Here is a 20,177-nt window from a genome sequence, read left to right as displayed (position 1 = left end):
CCTTTTTTCACGGCACAGTGCACAAACTTTGAGAAGAATGATTTGTTTTTAGCTGAATTTTAGCCTCAACACAAATATTTAGCGCAGATGAACCTCCCCCTCTGGCTGCAGGGTGCATGTGATGTGCTGCGCACTGCTGATCCTCTATGGGGGGCTTTCTCAGCCCCCCTCTAGTTCAGCCTATAATAATGACTTTATTTGGCATCAAGGATACATGATGCAGGAGACCTGCAGAAAAAGCTGGCGTGATGCCAGCCTGCCTGTCCTAATAACAGCTGGTGTTGTGTACTTACTTGCCGCACTGGGATCACTCGGCCACTGCCCATCTCGCCATTCCGAAGCCTCTTCTCTTCGTCCGCTTTTTTCAAAGGCTGCACAAACACACCAAGCGGCAGTTGTTACACCTTGCACTTAAAAGGTGGCAAGGGCTTGCCTGAGAGGTTAACAAGTTTGCTCTTTTTTCAATGACTTACTGGTGCACGCATCTACAGCAGTGAAAGAACAGTGTCTATGGAGTATTCATTCTCATATTTAAGCAGCTATCATCTCATTTTAAAGTACCTGTATTGTGACCACTTTGTGCCCTGGTGTGTTTTTTTTTCTTTTTTCGTGTTTCCCACCAATCCCAACGTTGATAAGTGCTTCAAAGCAGCCCGTTTGCAGCGCCTTTTGCACATTGTGGCAGGAGGTTTAAATTACACAGTGTCATTGTAACTTTAGCCTGCTAGTAACTGCCTTACTTTGGGGTTTTTCATGGGCTCTTTTCGATTCCCTATGACCTGGGAAAATCACTGGAAATATAAAAAACGTAGGAGAAACCTTAATTCCATCGCTCTAACACAGAAAAAATGAAAAAGACGAAGCAAGTGAAGCAGTCCTTAAGTTACGTCACGTCAAGTGAAGTAGTCCTCTAGCAGTCCTCAAGATATGCAACCCCACAACACAGCACTAAACAAGACCAATGGCTTGCTGTACTGACAACACCTGGCTGTGCTAATGACACCTGATAGTGCCAACAAGAGCCATAAATCGCAAGGGGAGTCACGTGACACCAGCGAGCCTCACCGTAAAAAGGTTAGACCTCCGCCGGGTCTTGCGGGCTGTGGTGGGGGTGGAGCAGGGCGTCACAAACTCGGGCCGTTCCCGGTTGTTCCCGGTGGTGGTGGTTGCAGAGGAGGCCGGTGGTGGCACAGCCTCCGAGGCCTGTGACAAGCTGGCTCGCTCCCCCTTCTCGAACTTCTGGATCTCCCTTTGCACAGAGGTGCCCGTGGCAATGCAGTCGCGGATCTGCCGCAAATGGCTCTCCTGGAATAACGGAACCGGAACAATGAGTGTGTAAACCGAAACGTATTTTAGACTTGGCACAATAGAGCAACAACTTGGCTCAAAGTAAGCAAGTACACAACAAAAGAGGGATTGATACTAAGCATGCCTAGTCTTGAGCTGGTTGCCACCTCGGTACCATGCTTTATGCGGTGAAGGAGCTTTAGTTTCACATTTAGAATCAATGGTAAGGCCACATGCACACTCTCCCAATTCGGAAAAGTTTTGAGACTCTTTTCTATAGCCGTACAATTCTGGAAGGAAAAAGATTATCCAATGACTAAGGTTCCCATAGAGCTCTCGAGACTTTTCTATAGTTGCGAAATTCTGGAAGGAAAAAGATAATCCAATGACTGAAGTTCCCATAGAGCTCTGGAGACTTTTCTAGTCCTATATTCTGGAAGGAAAAAGATAATCAAACGACTGAAGTTCCCATAGAGGTCTCGAGACTTTTCTATAGTAGTACAATTCTTGAAGGAAAAAAATTATCCAAAGACTGAAGTTGCCATAGAGATAGAGATTTTTCTATAGTCGTACAATTCTGAAAGGAAAAAAAAAAAATATCCAATGACTGAAGCTCCCAATAGAGTGCAAATGCTTTCTCCAGTTTTCAACAAAACATCAATGCAAGCTCAACACAAAGCTCAAATGGAGCAGCTTAGCACTAAAGCAATCACTTGGAACTGCACACAGTGTTTCAATGAATCCCCATTGCTCCCAGCAAACAGTCGCAACTTACCTTAAGAGAAGTCTGGTTAAGATTCGTGGCTGCTTGATTGACAGTGCCACCACCGTGGAGGGCGTTGTAGCTGTTCACAAGCTGCGCAGTGGCATTTGCCGTGGAAGAGGCTGAGGAAGCCGCCTGTTCCCTGGCATAGCCGTTGCTGGCGGCACCAAAGTGGCCCGCCCTCCCCGTCGCACCAATGCCGACGGGCGTGCTCGGACGAGAGTTGTTGGGCGTTAGCGTGGAGGCCATGCGCATCTGGACGATCCTCTGGCACGCTGCAGAATGCGTGCAAAGCGAAATTCATGAAATGAGTGATGTCTGCTTGACCTGCGCAGTTGAGGTCAGGCAAATGGTACAAGGCTGCGCAAATGTACGAGAATAATGACACATTTAAAACAAGGAACGTTCAAGACACATTTATCTAAGCCCCAAAAGATTGAAGCAAACCTTGCTACGCTCATAGGAGTACTTTCATTGAAAATTAGCAAGAAGAAGCAATAGAAATATCTGGAATTAAGTTCCAGTACTTGGAATAAACCTAGCACAGAAAAGGCCTGTCGGAGGGCAGGCTGTGTCAATAAAAAACTATAAGCAGAGTGCTGTGATAGGTAGGAGAACTGACTCACCGTCTTGAAATACCCTCTCAACGTTGAACCCGTACGTGGCACAGGTTTCGTAATAGGAACACCTCTTCAGGTCACTTGCGAGCTTCCTAGCCCGAGAGTCATCTATGACGCGCGGGTTACTTTCGCTGATGGCGTCTGCAAAAGTACAACAAAAGTTGCCACAACATATATTTTGGTCTTGCACGACATGCTACACAAAAACGACCGGTTTTGTAGCTGCCACTTCATACTGCTGCAGATTCTTTACGTCACTGGAAGATTATTAAAAGTACTTTGCGTTTAGAAATATGTAGTTGCAAAAAAAAAAAAAACAATGGATACATAGGTGGTATAACATGCCCCTTATTTTTTACCCTATTGATTTTCAATTGATTTCCTATTTACATTGATTCCTCCTTCCCTAACCTCAAATACACAAGCAGCAAATACGTGAAAAAAAAAAGGCAATGAGTGACTAGTTTCAGTGTAGCTTAGTCATACAGTTTACTCCATTGGGAAGGCGTAAAATCTACGTCCAGCAGTTTGCTCCCACCTCTCCATTTGCAAGACATGTCAGATTTGGTGGGCACATGCCCACCGATTTTTGTTCCCTTTTATAAAAAAAAAAAAAAATGAAGGAGAAGAAAAAAGAAAACATCACTTAAAACGGCAGAGTGGTCCTTTTGACGTACATGCTCCGAACGCCGGGTGATTCAATCTAGCTGGTATTTTTCAGTCCCCGACGTTCGCCCCGCCTCGTCACCGCCACACTCGCGTGCACATGCAAGCGAGTGAAAACCGCAAAGCGTTTTCACTGCGCGGCACATTGTCGGCCAGTGAAGCCCGACTCCCGGAGAATTTTAAGGAGCCAATGCGCGGAATTTTGACTGCGAAGTTGTTTATGGAAAGGGCACCGTTAGATTTTTTGTGCATCAACAAATCTGGTGCTGCAAAAAATAACTTACGGCAAAGCCAACTTTATGGCGAACGCTCGGCAGAAATCGCTTTATCAAAATTTCCCCAAAATTACAAGACGTTACTCCGTTACTCCGAGTATCATTTTCTTCGCACAGTTAGCGTTCACGGTGAAGTTTCAAATGGTGTGGAAAACGAGCTTGCACGCACGCACGCACGCGCACAGAGAGAGAGAGAGAGAGAGAGAGAGAGAGAGAGAGAGAGAGAGAGAGAGAGAGAGAGAGAGAGAGAGAGAGAGAGAGAGAGAGAGAGAGAGCTCACCCTGCGTGCCGACCAGAATGAGGGGCAGGTCAGCGGCGCTCCGGAAGTGCGCCATGCGCATGTAGTAGCTGTACACGGCGCTGAAGGAGGCCTCATTCTCCAGGCTGAACACGAAGATCACCGCGTCCACCCAGCAGCTGAACTGCACGCGTTAACAGCACGACACGCATTAAGCGCGCGCGCTGGCTGTGCATGCAACACCTCAAAATCAACGCTAGCATCCTTCAATCTTCTAGATGCGTGCTCGTGTCATCCGGCCACAAAAGTATTGAAAAATAAAAAGGGGGGGGGGGGGGGGACGATACAAGCGCACACAAAAGTAACAATTCTGGTGATCCCACAAGGCTTGCCGCGGAATGGTAACTTGCCGACAAATTAAACCCAGTAAAACGAACATGGGACAGGAGCTCAGTCAACGCGGCGTTGGCCCCGTCAACAGATCTTCGGATCTCCTTTCGACCTGCGTCGTAGGCATAATGCACCCTGTATTTATGTCTGACGAAGGCTTAATTTGATGTGGATTATTCTTAACATACATATCAGGCGGTACGCCGAAGCACACGCCAGTTGGATAAGTCCAGTGCAGTTTCAACACCTTAGTATTTTTTTTTATCTTGGTCGCAATGTTGCTACGGAGGCCACCTAGTCCTCTTGTCAATGGAAAAAGAAACACCAAACGCAGAAATCCGAAGAAACGGTTCACCGGAAAGGTCGACCTTTAAGTGCGGCAACTGAGGAAAGACATTAAGGTGTACCGCGTGTCAGCTCAAATACGCTCGGCCGTAACGGCAGCGAACTAGAGCGCGACGTTCGGTCCAACGTTTTTAGTTAGTTCGGTCCAACCGCTCAACGCGACACACGACGCGGTAAACCAGGCACTCTGTTTCTGTCGCGTTAGACAAGCGCTCAACGCCAGGTAGGCTGCCGTAGTAAACTTACCGCGTCGCCCGCAGGCAGGCGCAACGGAACAAAAAAGCACAACCACGCACGCACACGCACTGTGGCTAGCACGTCGTTCGAAGTAACCAGGTCGGAGGCAAGTCAGGCACTCGGTCACGGAGGCAGCAGAACTAACGTCGCACACACATCGTCGCGAACATCCACCGCGAACGGTCCGCTCCGCCAGCGAGCAGCGGGTGGCAGCGCTCGACTGACCACGCGGCAGAAGGCGCGCCTGCTCGGGGAAACAATCGAAGCCGATGCAAATCGCCTTGGAAACGGGGGCCGCCCGCAGCGCTGCTGCAACAGAGACACGACGCTGCTGGCATTGAAATCGAAAAGCCACGCCGGCGCGAGCGCAAAAGAAACAAAAACCTGAAAGACGGGATTATGGAAACGGGCTCTGCTGTGATCTGTAAGCACTTCGCCGTTGGAAAGCGGTGATTAGGTGGTGTAACCGGCACATTTAATACAGCGCATCTTTAATCGGAAATAAGGGATCAACGACCACTGCTATCTTAGCGACAACCTCACGAGGCCAGCCGCTTTTAATTATGACCGAGTGGACGCTTTTTTTGTTGTTGTTGTTGTTGTCTGCTCGAAGCTGTCTGCTGAGCACTCCGTTCGCTGCGTAATATACCCCGTGCGCGCGCCGTTGCTATAGCAACGCAGGCTCAGATGAGAAAGAAAGACAAAAGAAAAGAAAGAAACCACGTCGGCACTGCTGGTCGGCTAATATGGCCTCTGCCCGCTACGTCCATCAGCGCGTGGCAGAGGAGGACAAAAAAGAGAAAGAAAATATTGCGTGTCCAGCTGACCCACATACGGCATCGCCCCAAGGGGAACGTAGCAACTATGACGAGGCGCCGGCGTGGATAAAAGATGCAGTTGGAGGAGGCGGGGGGAGCGCAGCAGCTTCGATTATTTGCGGCAATGAACTTGCGCGCGGCATTAGGTAGAGTTGCTTCCCCTCTTTTCGTCTCCGCGCACAGAGCGTGCCAGGCAGCGAGTAAAAGCGACGCAGCGATGAAAGGGTGGAGTGGACAGCGGCGAACTCCTGCCAAAGAACGCCTACCACCACCGCTAGAGGTCAATAATCCGTCTGCCTTTCGCTACATCCCTTCCTCGCGTCACGCGAACGACCCCGTCTTCCAGCCCTGTCGTGAGCGGGTATGAGCGCCGGAGTTGCACAAAAGACGCGCGCCAGATGAAGAGAATCTTGATCGTCAACCCCTCCCTGCCTACATCGCGGCGGGCCGATTTCAAGTGGAATTCTTTTACGCATCGCGCGCCGCGACAGATGAGGAGGCTCAAAGGGGAGCAAAAAACGAAAACCAACGCGAACCTGGCTCGCAGACGTCGTCATTCTGCCTTCTCCGAAAAGACGAAGCCGAAGCGTTAGAACGCGCTGAAATGGAACTAGCCGCCGCAAATGGGAACACCGAGAGAAGAGAGCACCGCGCATCTCAGCACCACTGCCCCAGGCCGTTGGCGCTCATATAAACGCACGGGCAGCCCAGGTTACCGCTCCGCGCCGAGAATAAAAAAAAAAAAGAATGCGGGACGCCCCTTCACAAAGGAGCCTTCATCAATAGCCTCGCTGAAGAGAGGCATTCCCGCCGCCTTTCCATTCACAATCGCGCCCCGGCGATTTTCACTTCCTTCACGGCGCACTCACGCATTTGAACGTCGCCGCTCCGGTTTTATACTCTCCCTCTCTCTCCGCCCCTCGACTTTACGCCTCCGCCGAGCGTGTCCTTTCTTTTCTTCGCCCAGCGAGAACAATTCGTCTCTGTGTCGGACTCCAGAAGGACGTTGAGGAGACCCGAGAGCGGCGCGAAATGGAACGGCCCCGCGAAGAAAGTCGGCCCTCAAACAGGGCACTGACACGAGCGCGGCCGAGCTCAGAACAGCCGGGTCCTGTTCTCGTCGACCGCAAAACCGCAGATGCGAACGCGCGGATGGGCCGAGGCTGCTTCTCTTTCGACGCAGTAGTTTCAGTTGCTCGTCTGCAGCGAACCCACAAACGCCGATACGCGGAGGGGCGGGCGCTTGCGAGCAGACATCGGTCAAACCTCCCCGTTTATAGTTCTGTTTTCGTCCTCTTTCTACTGTGTTTTCTCGACAAATAAAACAGGATTCAGATCTACGAAGATGGAAAGGAAACAAGCGCACGACGCCGCAGTCTCGTATCAGGCGTGCCGGCGACTGCAGAAATCGGCGGGGCAGGTTTAATGGAACGAAACAAGTTTTCTCCAATCGTCCTGCTGGAGGGATGAGACTCAACGCTCCCTTTGCGAAGAACAACTCGGAGCTGCTTCAGAAGGCCGGTCTCTCGCTCGGAGCTAAAGCGGAAAATTCAAAAGTTGTTGACGGTCATGAAGCGCCGCTGAGTCCGAAAAACAACTTCGCTGGAACGCTTAAGAGGCCAACTACGCTGCATCTTTTTCCTTGCTGAGGCGCGAAACTTTTTGAGAGCTCGGAGAGACAGAAGAAATTGGTTGGAGAACGAGCTGGATGTGCGTTAGCCATTCACGCTAAATCACGCTGCACAGCGCATTATTTACAACGCGTTGTCATCATATTTTTGCCTTTCCGGGAAGTATGACGCGTTTCTAGCTGCCAAGCTCAGATTTCGAAAACACTGCACCTCCGCCTCCCCCCCGCCTTTCCTCCCCTTCCGCACACACGCACAGAGCATTTGGACGAAAACAACCGCGTTTCGTCTTTTCTTCACATTATGGTGCAGCTTTCGTTAGATAAACGGCGCTAGAAAACGAATATAGTGAGGAGAAAGCCCCTAAACAGACAGGTGCCTTTAGGCGACGAAAAGGACGGGTTGTGAGCAGAAAAAAAACCCCGCAAAAATGGTTTCTCAGCACCAGCTGTAACAGGGAAGCGGTACTTAGTGGGCCGTTTGTATACCTTTGGGCTCGGCCATGAGAACGCATCGCGGGTTAGTCGATGTACTTGTTCGTACAGCCGTTACGAAGGCCACACCGACCCATTTTTGCATAATCGGGTATGCGCGCCCCGGCAATAACCTTTAAAGGGCTATAAAGTCCTACGTGAACACTTCTGAAACTCCTTTGCGGTTCCCTCGAAGGTTTCTTTCGCACCCGCAGAGGGCGGTGCTTATATAGCACTCACTCGCGCCAGCGGCGAGCGCAGTACAGCGGGAAATTGTACTAATACTAGTAGTACACAGTGCACTACTGTTTGTACAGTTCGCCATTATTTGAGCAACGAACCAATATTCGTACGGGCGCGCACGGATCAGTTCATTTGAATGTTGGCAACGCACGCCGCCGGCCTCCGCAACAACAGGTCGCGATGACGTGAGAAACGGAATGGTGTACGCAGGTGAAACAGTCACACACAAAAAAAAAAAAAAAAGGTGCGGGGGTGGGGGGAATGTAAAGAAAGCACCAGGCCCCGCAAAAAACAAAAACAGAAAAACTAAATCAGGGTCCACCCAGTGTAAAATCTACTAAAACAGCAGAGATTATCTTTTGTCGGCTCGAACGCCCCGCAAATTCTACGTTCTGCGCCAAGGAATTCAATTGGCAGCTAAACGTCAGCGGCAGGAGGTTCGCTCCCCTCTTCCTTCCCGCCCTGCGAGACCACTGCGCCCTCTATCGGGGGGTCTGGAAACCGGTTTATGCGGTTCCTGCCGCTCCTACCCCTGCGTGACGTACGACCTTCAGCAGACGGACGAAAATGCTCGGCCTACAACAGCTCCGCTGTTGAAACACAGTAAGATGCAGTAGCACACGCGCAGGTAAAGCAAAGCCACGAAGTAAGACCACTAAAGCGGTAAGTTGGGCGAGTTGGTTACCAAGGAATTCGTCGTGCTAGCGAACATTAAGACAGGGACACAGCTAAAGAGGAGACGAAACAGACGCTACATTGTGTTCTTGCGTGTGTTTCGTCTCCTTATGTTCGCTAGTACGATGAAGTGAGACCGCAAGGAAACAATCCCTAGACGGCCGGGAACAATGCCCACATTGTTGCGAGAGATACAAGAAACACGGGCTTTGGAGGTCCCGACATATGTCAGCCCAGCTGCGGCCCAAATCGATCCCGAATCCCGCTTCGCAGTTGCTCCGATATATAACTCGGGGCTGCAGCCTTCAACCGCACGCACGACCAGACGTATTCAAGCCTGATCCCACGCGGTACTGTTTCGTTGCGAGTAGCACCAAAAAAGAAAAGAACGGAAGCTTATATTCGCGCGCATGCAAATTGAGGCGACAGCCGTAAAATATTAGTTTTTTTTTTTTCATTATCGTGCCCGTTTAGCCCATTTTCATACCAACCTACGGGACCCTTGCGAGTTTGGGACAGGCTGGCTTCATTTAATCGGCAACTATCTGCAGGGCCTGACGCTACGCTACGCAATTTTAAATACCAATTACACGCTAATTACATCGAATTAGGGCGTCAACTAGCGCCTTTCTTGGATGGGCGCCGAGCTTAGAGAAGTGCCCTCTTTCCCCGTCATCTTTTTATTGTGGTGTAGCTCAGAAAAGAGCATACTCTAATTAGAGGGGAAGAAAAAAAATTTCACAATGTACGGATGTTGTATGAATCAATTTGGGGGAAGGTTCTAGGACACAATTTTGATCCGCGCAGTAGAATCTTGCTGAGTGGAAGTAGGAGGAAGAGGTGGAGGAGCATTCACCTGTAGCTCTGGAGGGCCTCCTTCGTCGCGGATGAGTAGGAGGTAGCTGTGGCCGTCCACGACGATCTCTTTTTTGAAGCGGCCCCCTGCGGCAGAGCATACGACACGCGCATGCGCGGCTAAGCAGAGGCGCCAGAAGGAGTAAACTCCACCGAGAACATTTCGGACGACGAACGCAGCCGTTCACACATGTGCACCGTTAATAGGCAGTTTGAGCATATCGTTACCGTGTTTGCGTTACCGTTTACCGTGTTACCGGAAGCCGCTGGCGAAGGTGAAGCCTGTGCCGGTAAGTTACCGTTCGGTAACTCTCGCGCTGCGGAGTCAACTCCCGCAAACACGGTAAACGGTAACGTAAACACGGTAACGATATGCTAAAACTCTCTAGTGGCAGCCTGAGAAGATCCCAAACAAAACGTTTGGAAATAAAGCTGGTACACGCATGAAATCGAGGGGCGGGTGCGTTACACGGTGAAACGACCAAGCCGATGATGTTTTGATCACACCGAGGATTTGTCAAGAACGGAGCTAGGGCGAGTTCCGAAATACCAGAGTACACCGATGGCACGCACTTCAAGGAGCCGAATACGGATAACCATATCGCCATAGACGTTAGAAAAGAGGCTGCGCATATTCCCGAACGCGAGCTGTGATACGCAGGCGCTGGACTGACGGTGTCAGGTGAAACAAAACGACCCCGGATTGCGCCAATTCATAGCATTGTTTAAACCGCAGTCGACAGAAATAACAGCACACTGCCGTTGCCATAACCACTTCAATATTACAAAAAAAAAAAAAAGAGGTCTCAAGCCTATGTTGCTCACTGTTCGCGCTCGGGCTAAACATAAAATGCTTTATACGGCTATAGTTGGTCAAGTTCAAGGGTCATGATACGCGTATCACGGCGGCAATGGCGTATATTAATCAGCGCATCGATAAATACCAAGGGCGGCTCGTGCACACACCTTCGGGAGACTCGTCCTGCATGTAGGAACCGGTGAGGTAGCGATGCACCAGGGCCGACTTGCCGCTCGACAGACTGCCCACGATGCCCTGCCAAGGAGGGAGGGAAAAGGGCGCGCTTGAACTGAAGTGCTGGCAGATACAAGGAGCTCACACCCCGTGTGGGGGGCCAGCACTATAGTGCACCCAGGGAGCACACCAATGGACAGCGCGGTTTTTTTTTTTTTTTTTTTTTTGCTACGAAAAAATCGTACGTGGCGCTGTTTGCAATAGGAGTTCGCAGGAAAACTCCTTTTACAGCCAGCGCCGCGAATATTTTTTTTTAAACCCACCCCGGCTTTAGGTTCAGAGATGCTTATTAAGGTGTTTCATAAAATGTCATCCCATAGAATTGAAAAATAAGATTACTTCAGGCAATAACTCAAGATAAGAATTGAGAAATACTATTACTTAAAGCAATAACACGAGATAAATTTGCAACAAACAAAACTTGTGGGGCTGACCGGTAAGCAGCGCCGGCAGGGGCGCTGCTCCCCGCAGGAGTTCTTCAACAGAAATCTCCATTAATGAGCCCCGCCCCCCTATACTCTTACCACGCCCCAAAGAATCACTACTTTCGCGATTATTCCGCTCTGAACGGTGTTGGATCCGCCACTAGAGCCATGAAAACGCCAAAACGACACCTGTCTCTACTCCTAGCCGTAAGCACCAGCCCACCTACTACTCATGCTAACCTTTGCGTAACATGCTAAACTATTCTGCACAACAAGAAGGAATAATACTACTCGTCAGACAGATTAAAGTAAAATAAGTACGTAATACCATCGGAGTAACAATAGGAACTTGCCATTTCTCGCGAGTGGCTTTGGTTTGCTGCCGGAGCTACGACTAAAACCTACAAACAAATGTTAACACGCAAAACCGGTTGAAGGTAGCATTATGCGGTGCTACTTTTATCGGAGAGTTTTAGCACTCCGTATGCTCCGACCGTTCCGTTCGTACCGTGTTGACCGAGACCCGGCTGGGCACCTGCGCATTCGTTACGGTAGGATGGACTAGTCCGCGGGCCGGCCCTCGCCATGCGCGCGCATTCGTTCAACACCACAGGTGGTGTTGATTCGTTACAGTGCGGGGTGTCCTCCTTGCCGTGCCCGCAGGCGCAGTTGAGTCCCGGTACTGACGGTAAGCACGGAACGGACGGTACAGACGGAATGCTAAAACTCTCCATTGAAATTTTAAAGCACAGCCGCAGGCGCGAAACTTAGTTTTCTGTCTCAATACAAGCTTTCGCTACTTCTCCGCCGTAATGGAAAGAAATTCCTGTGCAGTGCAGTAACCCGTATAGTTTACGTCGCCGACACGCACAGAACCAATTTCATTTTGTTTGTACCGTGCTCCCAGACTTGGCACATATTTGTGCTTCCACGTATAATCCTTGTTTCAAACAGTGTTCGACATTTCGGCGCACGTTAAAGATCCCCAGGTGGTCAAAATTAATCCGGAGCCCTCCACTACGGCGCGCCTCACCGCCTGTGAATCGTCGGCACGTTAAACCCCACAATCAATCAATTAATCAAACAGTGTGACATTAAATTTTTGTTGCGAGAGAGAGAGAATAAACTTTAAATCGATTTTAAATAAACACTTATTACATCGAAGAAAAGGTTCACAGGCGTCCTCATTCAAGGATGCATGCTTTGAGTTCAGGCCGCGTCGACAGCCCTTTCGATCAAGCGCAGCTGACCCTCGAGGCCATAGCTGGACAAGGCTCTCTCTCTCTCTCCCGAAGCTCTGTGGAAAGGTAAAGGTAATAACTGCACGTACGCACTATCGGCGTCAAATGAAACGCGAACACGGAAATATGAACCTGAGCACACAAATAGAGCGTTTTCTTTCCCTGCAAGCCAAAATGACGCGTGGCTTAGTTACAAGAACAGACTTGGGAAAAGTGGATTTTCAAACATCCCAATAGCAAGCCATTAAATGAACTCTAAGAACAGTATTTCTCAATTTTGCCCGTTCTGGTTCATATTTTCGTGTTCGCGTTTCATATGACGCCGATAGAACATATAAACTATGATGCATCAAAAGAAGATGAAAAGAAAAAACAACCTAGTAACAAACACGCCGTATACATGTATATCAAATGAAAGAAAAAGATAACCCAATGCACGTGCGGTAAGCCTTGCTCTGATTACGGGACCGTATACAGCCGCCGTCGTGTGCAGCGTATCGGCATAAAAATAGCACCCCGCACAGAATGCGCATAACAGGGCGCGTCCCACATTCCGTCGTCCCTGGAACAACGCAGGGTGCGCAGCTAACTCATTTCGTAACGCCGGATGCGCAGTGACGACAATGGGAACGCTGCCTGCAGACGCGGCTGCGACGACGAGGAGAGCACTGCGCGGAGCGCGAGACGAGAGCAACGCATCTGCACGGGCGCGTGTGCCGGTGGAGCAGATCGCTGCCTTCCGGCCGCAAACCCATACAACGCGTCCTTGACACTGGAAGCAGGCGTCCATGGGCCTCCCGTCGCAGTGAACTGTACTTCCGTTTTACCGCACCGATCCAGCATTCATCAATGTGCAGCTATATTTGGCTAGTAACTAGGACTTTGGGTTGTTCAATCCAAAGTGTCACCTGCGCTGTTCGTTATGTGCTATTTTTCGCCGCCCCAGAAACCACTATAGCCTTCTTCCACTGGTACGTGCCTTCTACTTTGCGAGAAACTACTACGTGCATCCTAAAATAGCGAGCCTGGAGGCATTCGAAGCACGCAAAGTCAACATATTTCCAAACTACTACCACTGGTGGCGCAATTTATAGCTGTCAACATCGGTAGTTCACAGGTTGCACTTGGAAGATTGAAGGCTGAGCACAAGCGCGTAAGCGAAAATTACTGTATTGTTCGAATTCCCATGAAATTGGTTTTTACGAAAATAAATAAAAAGCTCAGATCAAAAACTGCGCCAGAAACAGGGGAGATAAAAAAAAAACAATAAACATTCTTCCTCGCACAGTCGCGAGCGGACTGCGTTCGACTGCAGTTTAAACCGCACAGAACAGGTCAACTCCGCCACGCCGCCTGAAAGAAAGCACGACGAAGACGATTCAATTACGAATGCTACGCACGATGTGAAAATTCACCAATAGGGAGTTCCGGCCTGAAAATTTTCTTCCTCCTCAGTTTTCGCACAAGGCAACAGCGCGTAGGCGTCGCTCGAACAGCAAGCCCCGCCTATCAGCAGTTCCCAAACGGGGATCCGCAAGGAAGTCCGCAAATTCCCCATCCTGCAGCGAAGACTTCCTCCTCCTCTCTGTCTTGGCCCTCCCTCTCCTCCTCTCCGTTCAAACCCAGAAGGGGGTTAAACAAAAAGCTGGTTTCGCCACAAAGCACGCATTATCGTGACTTTTTGCGCAACATGCACTATAAAAGTCAGCTATTCGCAAGACGTCCAAGCTGTGTCAGGAAGCCAAACATCCACGAGACGTGCGGCTCACACTGACGAAATGCGAAGCGTGGCAAGGAATATTCAACCGTTCTCTCTGGATGCCCCGCCACTTTTGCAGGCTCACAAAAACTTTCCAGCACTTTTAAAACAGTGGCTTCGGACCCCATGTTTATAACAGAGCGTTAAACAGGTGCACGTTGTCACGAGAGGCGCTGGCAATGTCATGAACGTGTTGAAGGGAGAGAAATATCCTGAAGGGTTAAAGCGCATAGAAAGCGTGAAATATGCCTCCAAGGCAAACGGCGAAATCCCCCCTCCCTTTTTTTTACACGCCCAGCTATCGTTCAACAAATACGAAACAAAAACTCTTTTTCGAAATCTTGAGCAGTAAAAGAATGAATAGCAGCTTTGTGGAAACCGAAACGTCGTGTATAGTCCCGGTGCGAGAGACTAAACGTGTTTTACTAAATTTACTCCCAAAGTTTGTCTGGCTTTCTCGCTTTTTAAAATATCTACAGGCCAAACAGGTCGTTCTTCTTTTGGATTTCAAAACCACAGGGACAATGGACAGAGAAGCGCCGTCTTACCAGGCGTATGTCGGGCACAGATCGACTCAGCGTCCATTCTTGGCTGTTCACAAAGGAATCTGCAACAAGAGAAAAGAGGAGGAGGACGATAAGAAAGGATTGAACTCTTAGCCAGGAACGACATAGAAGCGGGTGAAAATGTTAATAAAAGGGAATAAAGCGCGACAAAAACGAAGGTGTCGCAGTCGGTTGCCCTCGGCCGAGCACACCTCAATGAAATTCAATTCACGAACAACTTTAGGTGCGAAGCCCCTTAGGGGCTGGGACTCTTAGCGTCTCCTGCCATCGTCGTCGTCGTAATCGTCATTTCATGTAGTCACGGCACTAAAACACCGGGAAACTCGTTTACGACTCGCGCTAGAGAGCTTCGTGCTTCAAAGGCAAGAGACTTTTACAGCAAAGCTGTATACCTCTACCCCCCAACGGTATCATCTCCGTTGGTAAAAACGCCAAGGCGCCAAGAATACATGCTTAGCCCCTCCCCAGGTTTCACGTTAGTGGAGATGGCCTGGGATATTTTTTTTCTCGCGACGACTGATGGTAACAATGACACAACAGTGAGGACATGTTTCTTCCATCAAAGGCCCATGTTTTCTTTTCAAGCGGCAAGACGAGGCGTCTCGTATAGTGCCTACGAAATGGTTTCAATTTTCCGCGCGCGCGCAGCAGCAAAAAAAAAAAAAAAAGCAAATCTTGCTCCAAAACGGGACCATCGCTAAGCGCTTGCGGTACAAAATTCAAGACTGAAACAGTAGGGAGCTATAGGATGTGAAGGGAGAAAACGTAGACGACAGAACAGTTTGTCCTACGCAGCGCCCGTTTCGTGCAGACACGCATTCAGTAACAGTTGCAGCTATTCGAACTACCCAGTCTCCAGTGGTCGTGAGGCTAAACCAGCGCGTGCGCGTTGCCACTTCTATACCTGATCGCAGAAGTCAGACGTGTCTGCGCAGAAGGAGTTAAACAGACGGAGGCAGGTAGGAGCAACGGCTACAAGTGCACGCATGCGCGCAAAGATCTGACAGTTAACGGGTTTTTGGCGGCTTTCTCTCGACGTTATCGCCGACGGCGGTGCGGGGCACAGCATCCCAAACGGCCACAAGCACGAACAGCGGTTTCATCCAGGCCGCGTAAACGCGTCACGAAGGCAGTATGTCTGGCACCGCGCCCAAGTGAGGCAGAAAGCGAAGGCGATGGAAAGAAACAAAAAGGCTGAGGTTTCTTGCTCCGTGAACGGCATCTTTTTCCTCCGAGGAAAGCGGCAAGGGAGGAGGAACAGAGAAGTGGATAATAAAGGCGGCAGGGCGGTTCCTGCAGACCGATACGACACGAAAGAACCCGCAAACGCAATGCGCTTTTCAGCGCACGTGCGCCCGAAAAAAAAAAAAAAAAAGAACGAAAACGGGCCACTGTTCCCGCGTGCGATGAAAGAACAGTAGCGGGGCCATTGAACCCTGGTAGCAGCGTTGGGCAGCGCGTCAAAACCAACAAACCCGAGGCGTGACTACTGCGGGCTAATATAATATCCTTCATCTACGCGCGCATGGCGACTAAAATCAAGGCGTCGGCGGAGTAAAGGATACAGAGAACACAGAGCCGCAGCAGACTGAAGGAAGGCGCCTTCTACAATCAACACGCCCTAATTGCGGGGCTTGGCATACGAGCCACGAGACTGAAAATATCGGGAGGATGCGCCGTGGCGTTGTCCGAAGGCCTTCTAAGAAAATGAAGTTTCACTTGATAGTAAGCGCTCGAGTAGTTTGTTTCTCCTTCCAGTTCTTGTCTTAGTCAGCGCTTAAGTTTCCTTCTTGGACATTCACATATCTTATTTGCGGTTCTGCAACCCCCCCCCCCCCCCAAAAAAAAATAAAAATAAAAAAAAATTAAAATTAAAATTAAAATTAAAATAAAAAAAATGCACCCAAGTTTCAGACCGCAGGAAAGAAAAAAGAAATGCTGTTCTTCATCAGTCGGACATCGGCGACACACTCGCGGCGGCTTGAATCGATTACCTTTCGAAATAAGGCCCAATATAAAGCGGTACCTACGACGCATACAGACTTCTGAATGTGTTGAAGGGATGCTGTGTGTGCCTACGTTGTTACAACGAAAAGGTAGTCGAACTGTTGCCGGGTCTATACCTACGTTTGCGACCGCACCCCCAGAAAAAAAAAAAAAAAAAAGAAAATCAACACCAGTGTTTCTAAAGCGACGATAATTTTTATTTGTACGGCGCAAAAGTCTACTGACAGGGCTGTAATAGCCAAAGGGCAAAGCTCAACGCGTCAGATTGCCTCGTTTCGATTCTGACGCTCACCTTATACGTTAAAAGCCCGCAATTTCGTTTTTTTTTTGTCGTTTTTTTTTTTGTCGAGTTGACAGTGGTGCCATGATTTCTTTCGTGACAACAATTGCTTTCACGTACTTCAACGCTGTAAGCCCGACTACCAGCTTTCAATTACTTCTTTTTTTTTTTCCCGCCTACCGAGGCACTTGTCCCCACATGTTTGCAGAATAACATTATCTCTCTCTCTCTCCGTAAGCGGGATACAAGCGCGAACAGAGTAAACTGAACCGACTGACACAAAGCCCAAAAGCTCATGGTGTAAATAACGCCCACCCGACTCCGTGTTTATCCCGCTGTCGCCTCGACGCTCAGCCATCATCTGCGCACATCGACTGACACTCCCATATCAAGACAAAAATTCAAAGCCTGGCCAGTGGCTACAGCGAGGTCATTTATGAAAGAGGCCCAGCGCGTGTACACCAAGAAAACGAGACCGCGCATGGACATCACCACTGCACACACTAATCACCCAGGGCAAGGCGCCGCCACGTGCGGTCCGCACTCGCACTAATCGTCGCCCCCGCAGGCGACCAGAACGAGGGCTCGGCCACGGGCGACACCCATCGATAAAGGGGAGGCATGCCAGACTCCTGGCCCCTGGCCCACCCGTTATCGCCGGCAGGTGGCCTGCGGTCGGGAAGCCCTGCACGCCACCTTACTGCGCTTCACCCTTCGCCGCCGATGCGTTTTCCCTTTCCTCGCTTCCTTTGCTCCCCGCTCGGAACACGCCCCTGATACGACACACTTGGACGATGATGTCCGCTCGAAGCCACCGCGTGCTAACGGGTCTCCCTCTTTATTCGTTTTCCGTCGCTTCGCGAGCCCGCCGTTACGACCAGCTCCCCCTTCTTCTACGCGGGACCCTTTCACAGAGGTCATCTTCGCACTCAGCATGCTCGGCGTAACGATCCACCGTGAGCGAAAAACAGCGGCACAAACAACAACGAGGGGCGGAACACAGCGACACGCGCCCCCACTACCAGGCGGCGTGGCTAATAACCCCTAAGTACACGGCAGATGACGATCTCGTGTACGTGTATCCCTTACGCGACCAGCCGGACAGGCCAGGCTGGAGGTGATCGAGAGAGGAGGGAGGGGAGGAAGGGGGGTAACGTCGCCTTCTACGGTTGACCAGTCCTCGGTACTAGTGCGCGCTTAGATTCGAATCAGCAGCATCCTCGAAGTAGCGATAAATAAAACAGGAAATGTGTAATCTGCTCGTATCATGCAACACAAACAAACGTGCGAGCATCAAAGCAGCACGTTATTATTAGCACGCACAACACTGCCGTTACGAACGCAGAGGACGGTGTACGTGTGGAGAAAAAAAAAGGCTGCGTGTGTGCGAAGGTTAGGTTGGCCGCCACTGTGCGAAGCGCGAGCAACGGCCCGTCGTAGTGTAGCGTGAACGGCGCCCTTTGTCTTTGTTTATAAGCGGAGCTGGCACAGCTGGCGAGCGGTCTGCGGTGAGCTCGGGTGGGCATGCTGCAGCCCCGGGGTCGGCGAGCACGCGAGGACGCATCCGGGGGCGCAGATCACGGAACGACGACGACGTCGATTCCCGCCGAACCTGCTCCAACGGGGAGCAACCGGAACGGATGATGCCGGTAGCACCACCTGCTATAACGGGAGCCACCGGTCGAATGCGCACGCGGAAGCCTTCACATTCGTGACGACTTATACCAGAACCACATCGGAGATTTTCCTCGTTCGCGATTTAGGACACTTTCTTGTCGGATCGGTCAACTACTGCGCGGCAAGAACGCTGGAGATTAAAGGAAGAGCGCTGGAAGATGAAGGGACCAGTTGTCCAAGCGTTTACGGAAACACCACATGGACCCATGAAAAGTACCTCATCGTTCTCTTCCGCGACTGCTTGCGTAACAGGTTTCATTATATGTGCGAGTGAAACCATTTCCCCGTATAAAGGCGAGATGTTGTTTCTGCAAAAGCAATGTACGTCCTGCATGTCTTGACATTCGTCGTCTACCTTTCGCGCTGTTACGTCTTGTTCAGCCGAGCACCTACATGCCCAACAACATGCTCCCCTGCAGTGAACTCTCGTTATGTCAAAGTCCTCAGCGCTTGTTCTTTGTGGTGTAAGACTTTTCCCACACTTCCCACAGTTTTGTATTGTTTAGCCGTTCGTTTACCACATGTTCTTTCCTATCAAAATGTAAACTTATTGGCGAGTACAGTGCTGTCGCACCTGTCCTTTCCCTGTATCCGTTGTTTTAAAGCGAAGCTTTTTACCTCTACCTCCAAGGGTTCTGTCGCGACCGTTGGTGTCAACAGAAAACTCCCGCGAACGAATAAAAGATGGTACCGCCAGGAATTGAACTTGGGACGAAGAGAGAAACGGAGCGATAGCCCGTTGTGTTACCGATTGAGCTACGAGCCCACGCGGAGACGGGGTAGACAGACGGTGCACCCCCCGATCACATCTGCGGGTTTACCCCGTGCGTTGTCGCTGAATTCCGCGTGATAGCCTCCATGTACCTCTTGTGCCGCTGTGCGCTCCGCCCACAGCACATGTAGCGGACGTGTGGGCGTCTTGCGCATGCGCTAGGGGTTAAAAAATTAAAAGAAACAACACCAACGCATGGCATCTCACTTTTCCGTCTCTGCCGCCTATCTCGTCACCTCCGTCGGCGGCGGCAGAGACGGAGGAGAAGTGAGAACGCCGAACACCGGGTTTGAGCTTCCTTTAATTTTATAAGAAAAGAGTTTCCACTCATGTGTTTCACCAATACAACGCAACCAACCACTGTTCATGAATCATGCATTGATTTAACCTTAGCAAAGAATATCTCTTTGAAGTAATAAAGGGTGTGGTTAAGTGCATTTCACTTTCTGGTTTCACTCTTTGTATACAGCCACGTGTGTGAATTCAAGCGACGTCGCATGGGTAATCGTCGTGGGCGTTGTTTACAGCTTCGCTTTCCAACCACCTTCACGGGGTGGATTGGCGCGCATTTTTCTTTCATGCGGCTCCAGTTACTTCCCGCGCAATTGACGACCCCCTGAAGTGTCCATTTCGCACGAGGCCACGCCATACCGAGAACTGGTTTTACGCGTCGTCGGCTACAACCACAGCTAATCCCCGCCGGGTCGGCGGGATCAAACGGCAGAGCAAAAAAGAAAAAAAAAAGGATCTAATTGATGTCCTCAGCGTGACACTGAGCGCAGCTGGCGGCAACGCTGTCGGCGTGCGTTTGAACGCGCGACTAATGCCGCGTTCCGGTTTATCCTGATCCGCCAAGAGCGCGCGCTCGGCGACGTTAATTACCCGGCGACTCGGGTACAGTTCG

The 20,177-nt window shown here is 50.3% G+C and overlaps 1 protein-coding gene across 1 annotated transcript in view; it reads right to left on the bottom strand.

Moving 5' to 3' along the window:
• LOC144178777 (centaurin-gamma-1A-like) overlaps positions 1-20,177 on the bottom strand; it is a 60,715-nt gene that overhangs the window by 16,984 nt on the left and 23,554 nt on the right. The window contains 8 exon segments of the mRNA XM_077706888.1: positions 294-371; positions 1,066-1,305; positions 2,063-2,325; positions 2,677-2,811; positions 3,892-4,033; positions 9,515-9,600; positions 10,480-10,567; positions 14,520-14,578. Of these exon segments, the coding sequence (XP_077563014.1) occupies positions 294-371; positions 1,066-1,305; positions 2,063-2,325; positions 2,677-2,811; positions 3,892-4,033; positions 9,515-9,600; positions 10,480-10,567; positions 14,520-14,578 (1,091 nt within the window).

This window comes from Haemaphysalis longicornis, unplaced genomic scaffold, assembly GCF_048455015.1.
Source record: "Haemaphysalis longicornis isolate Haplotype H1 unplaced genomic scaffold, Haemaphysalis longicornis Haplotype H1 scaffold_4, whole genome shotgun sequence".
Taxonomy (NCBI): domain Eukaryota; kingdom Metazoa; phylum Arthropoda; class Arachnida; order Ixodida; family Ixodidae; genus Haemaphysalis; species Haemaphysalis longicornis.
Note: the sequence above shows the minus strand (reverse complement) of the source record. Positions and strands in the feature narration are given on the sequence as shown.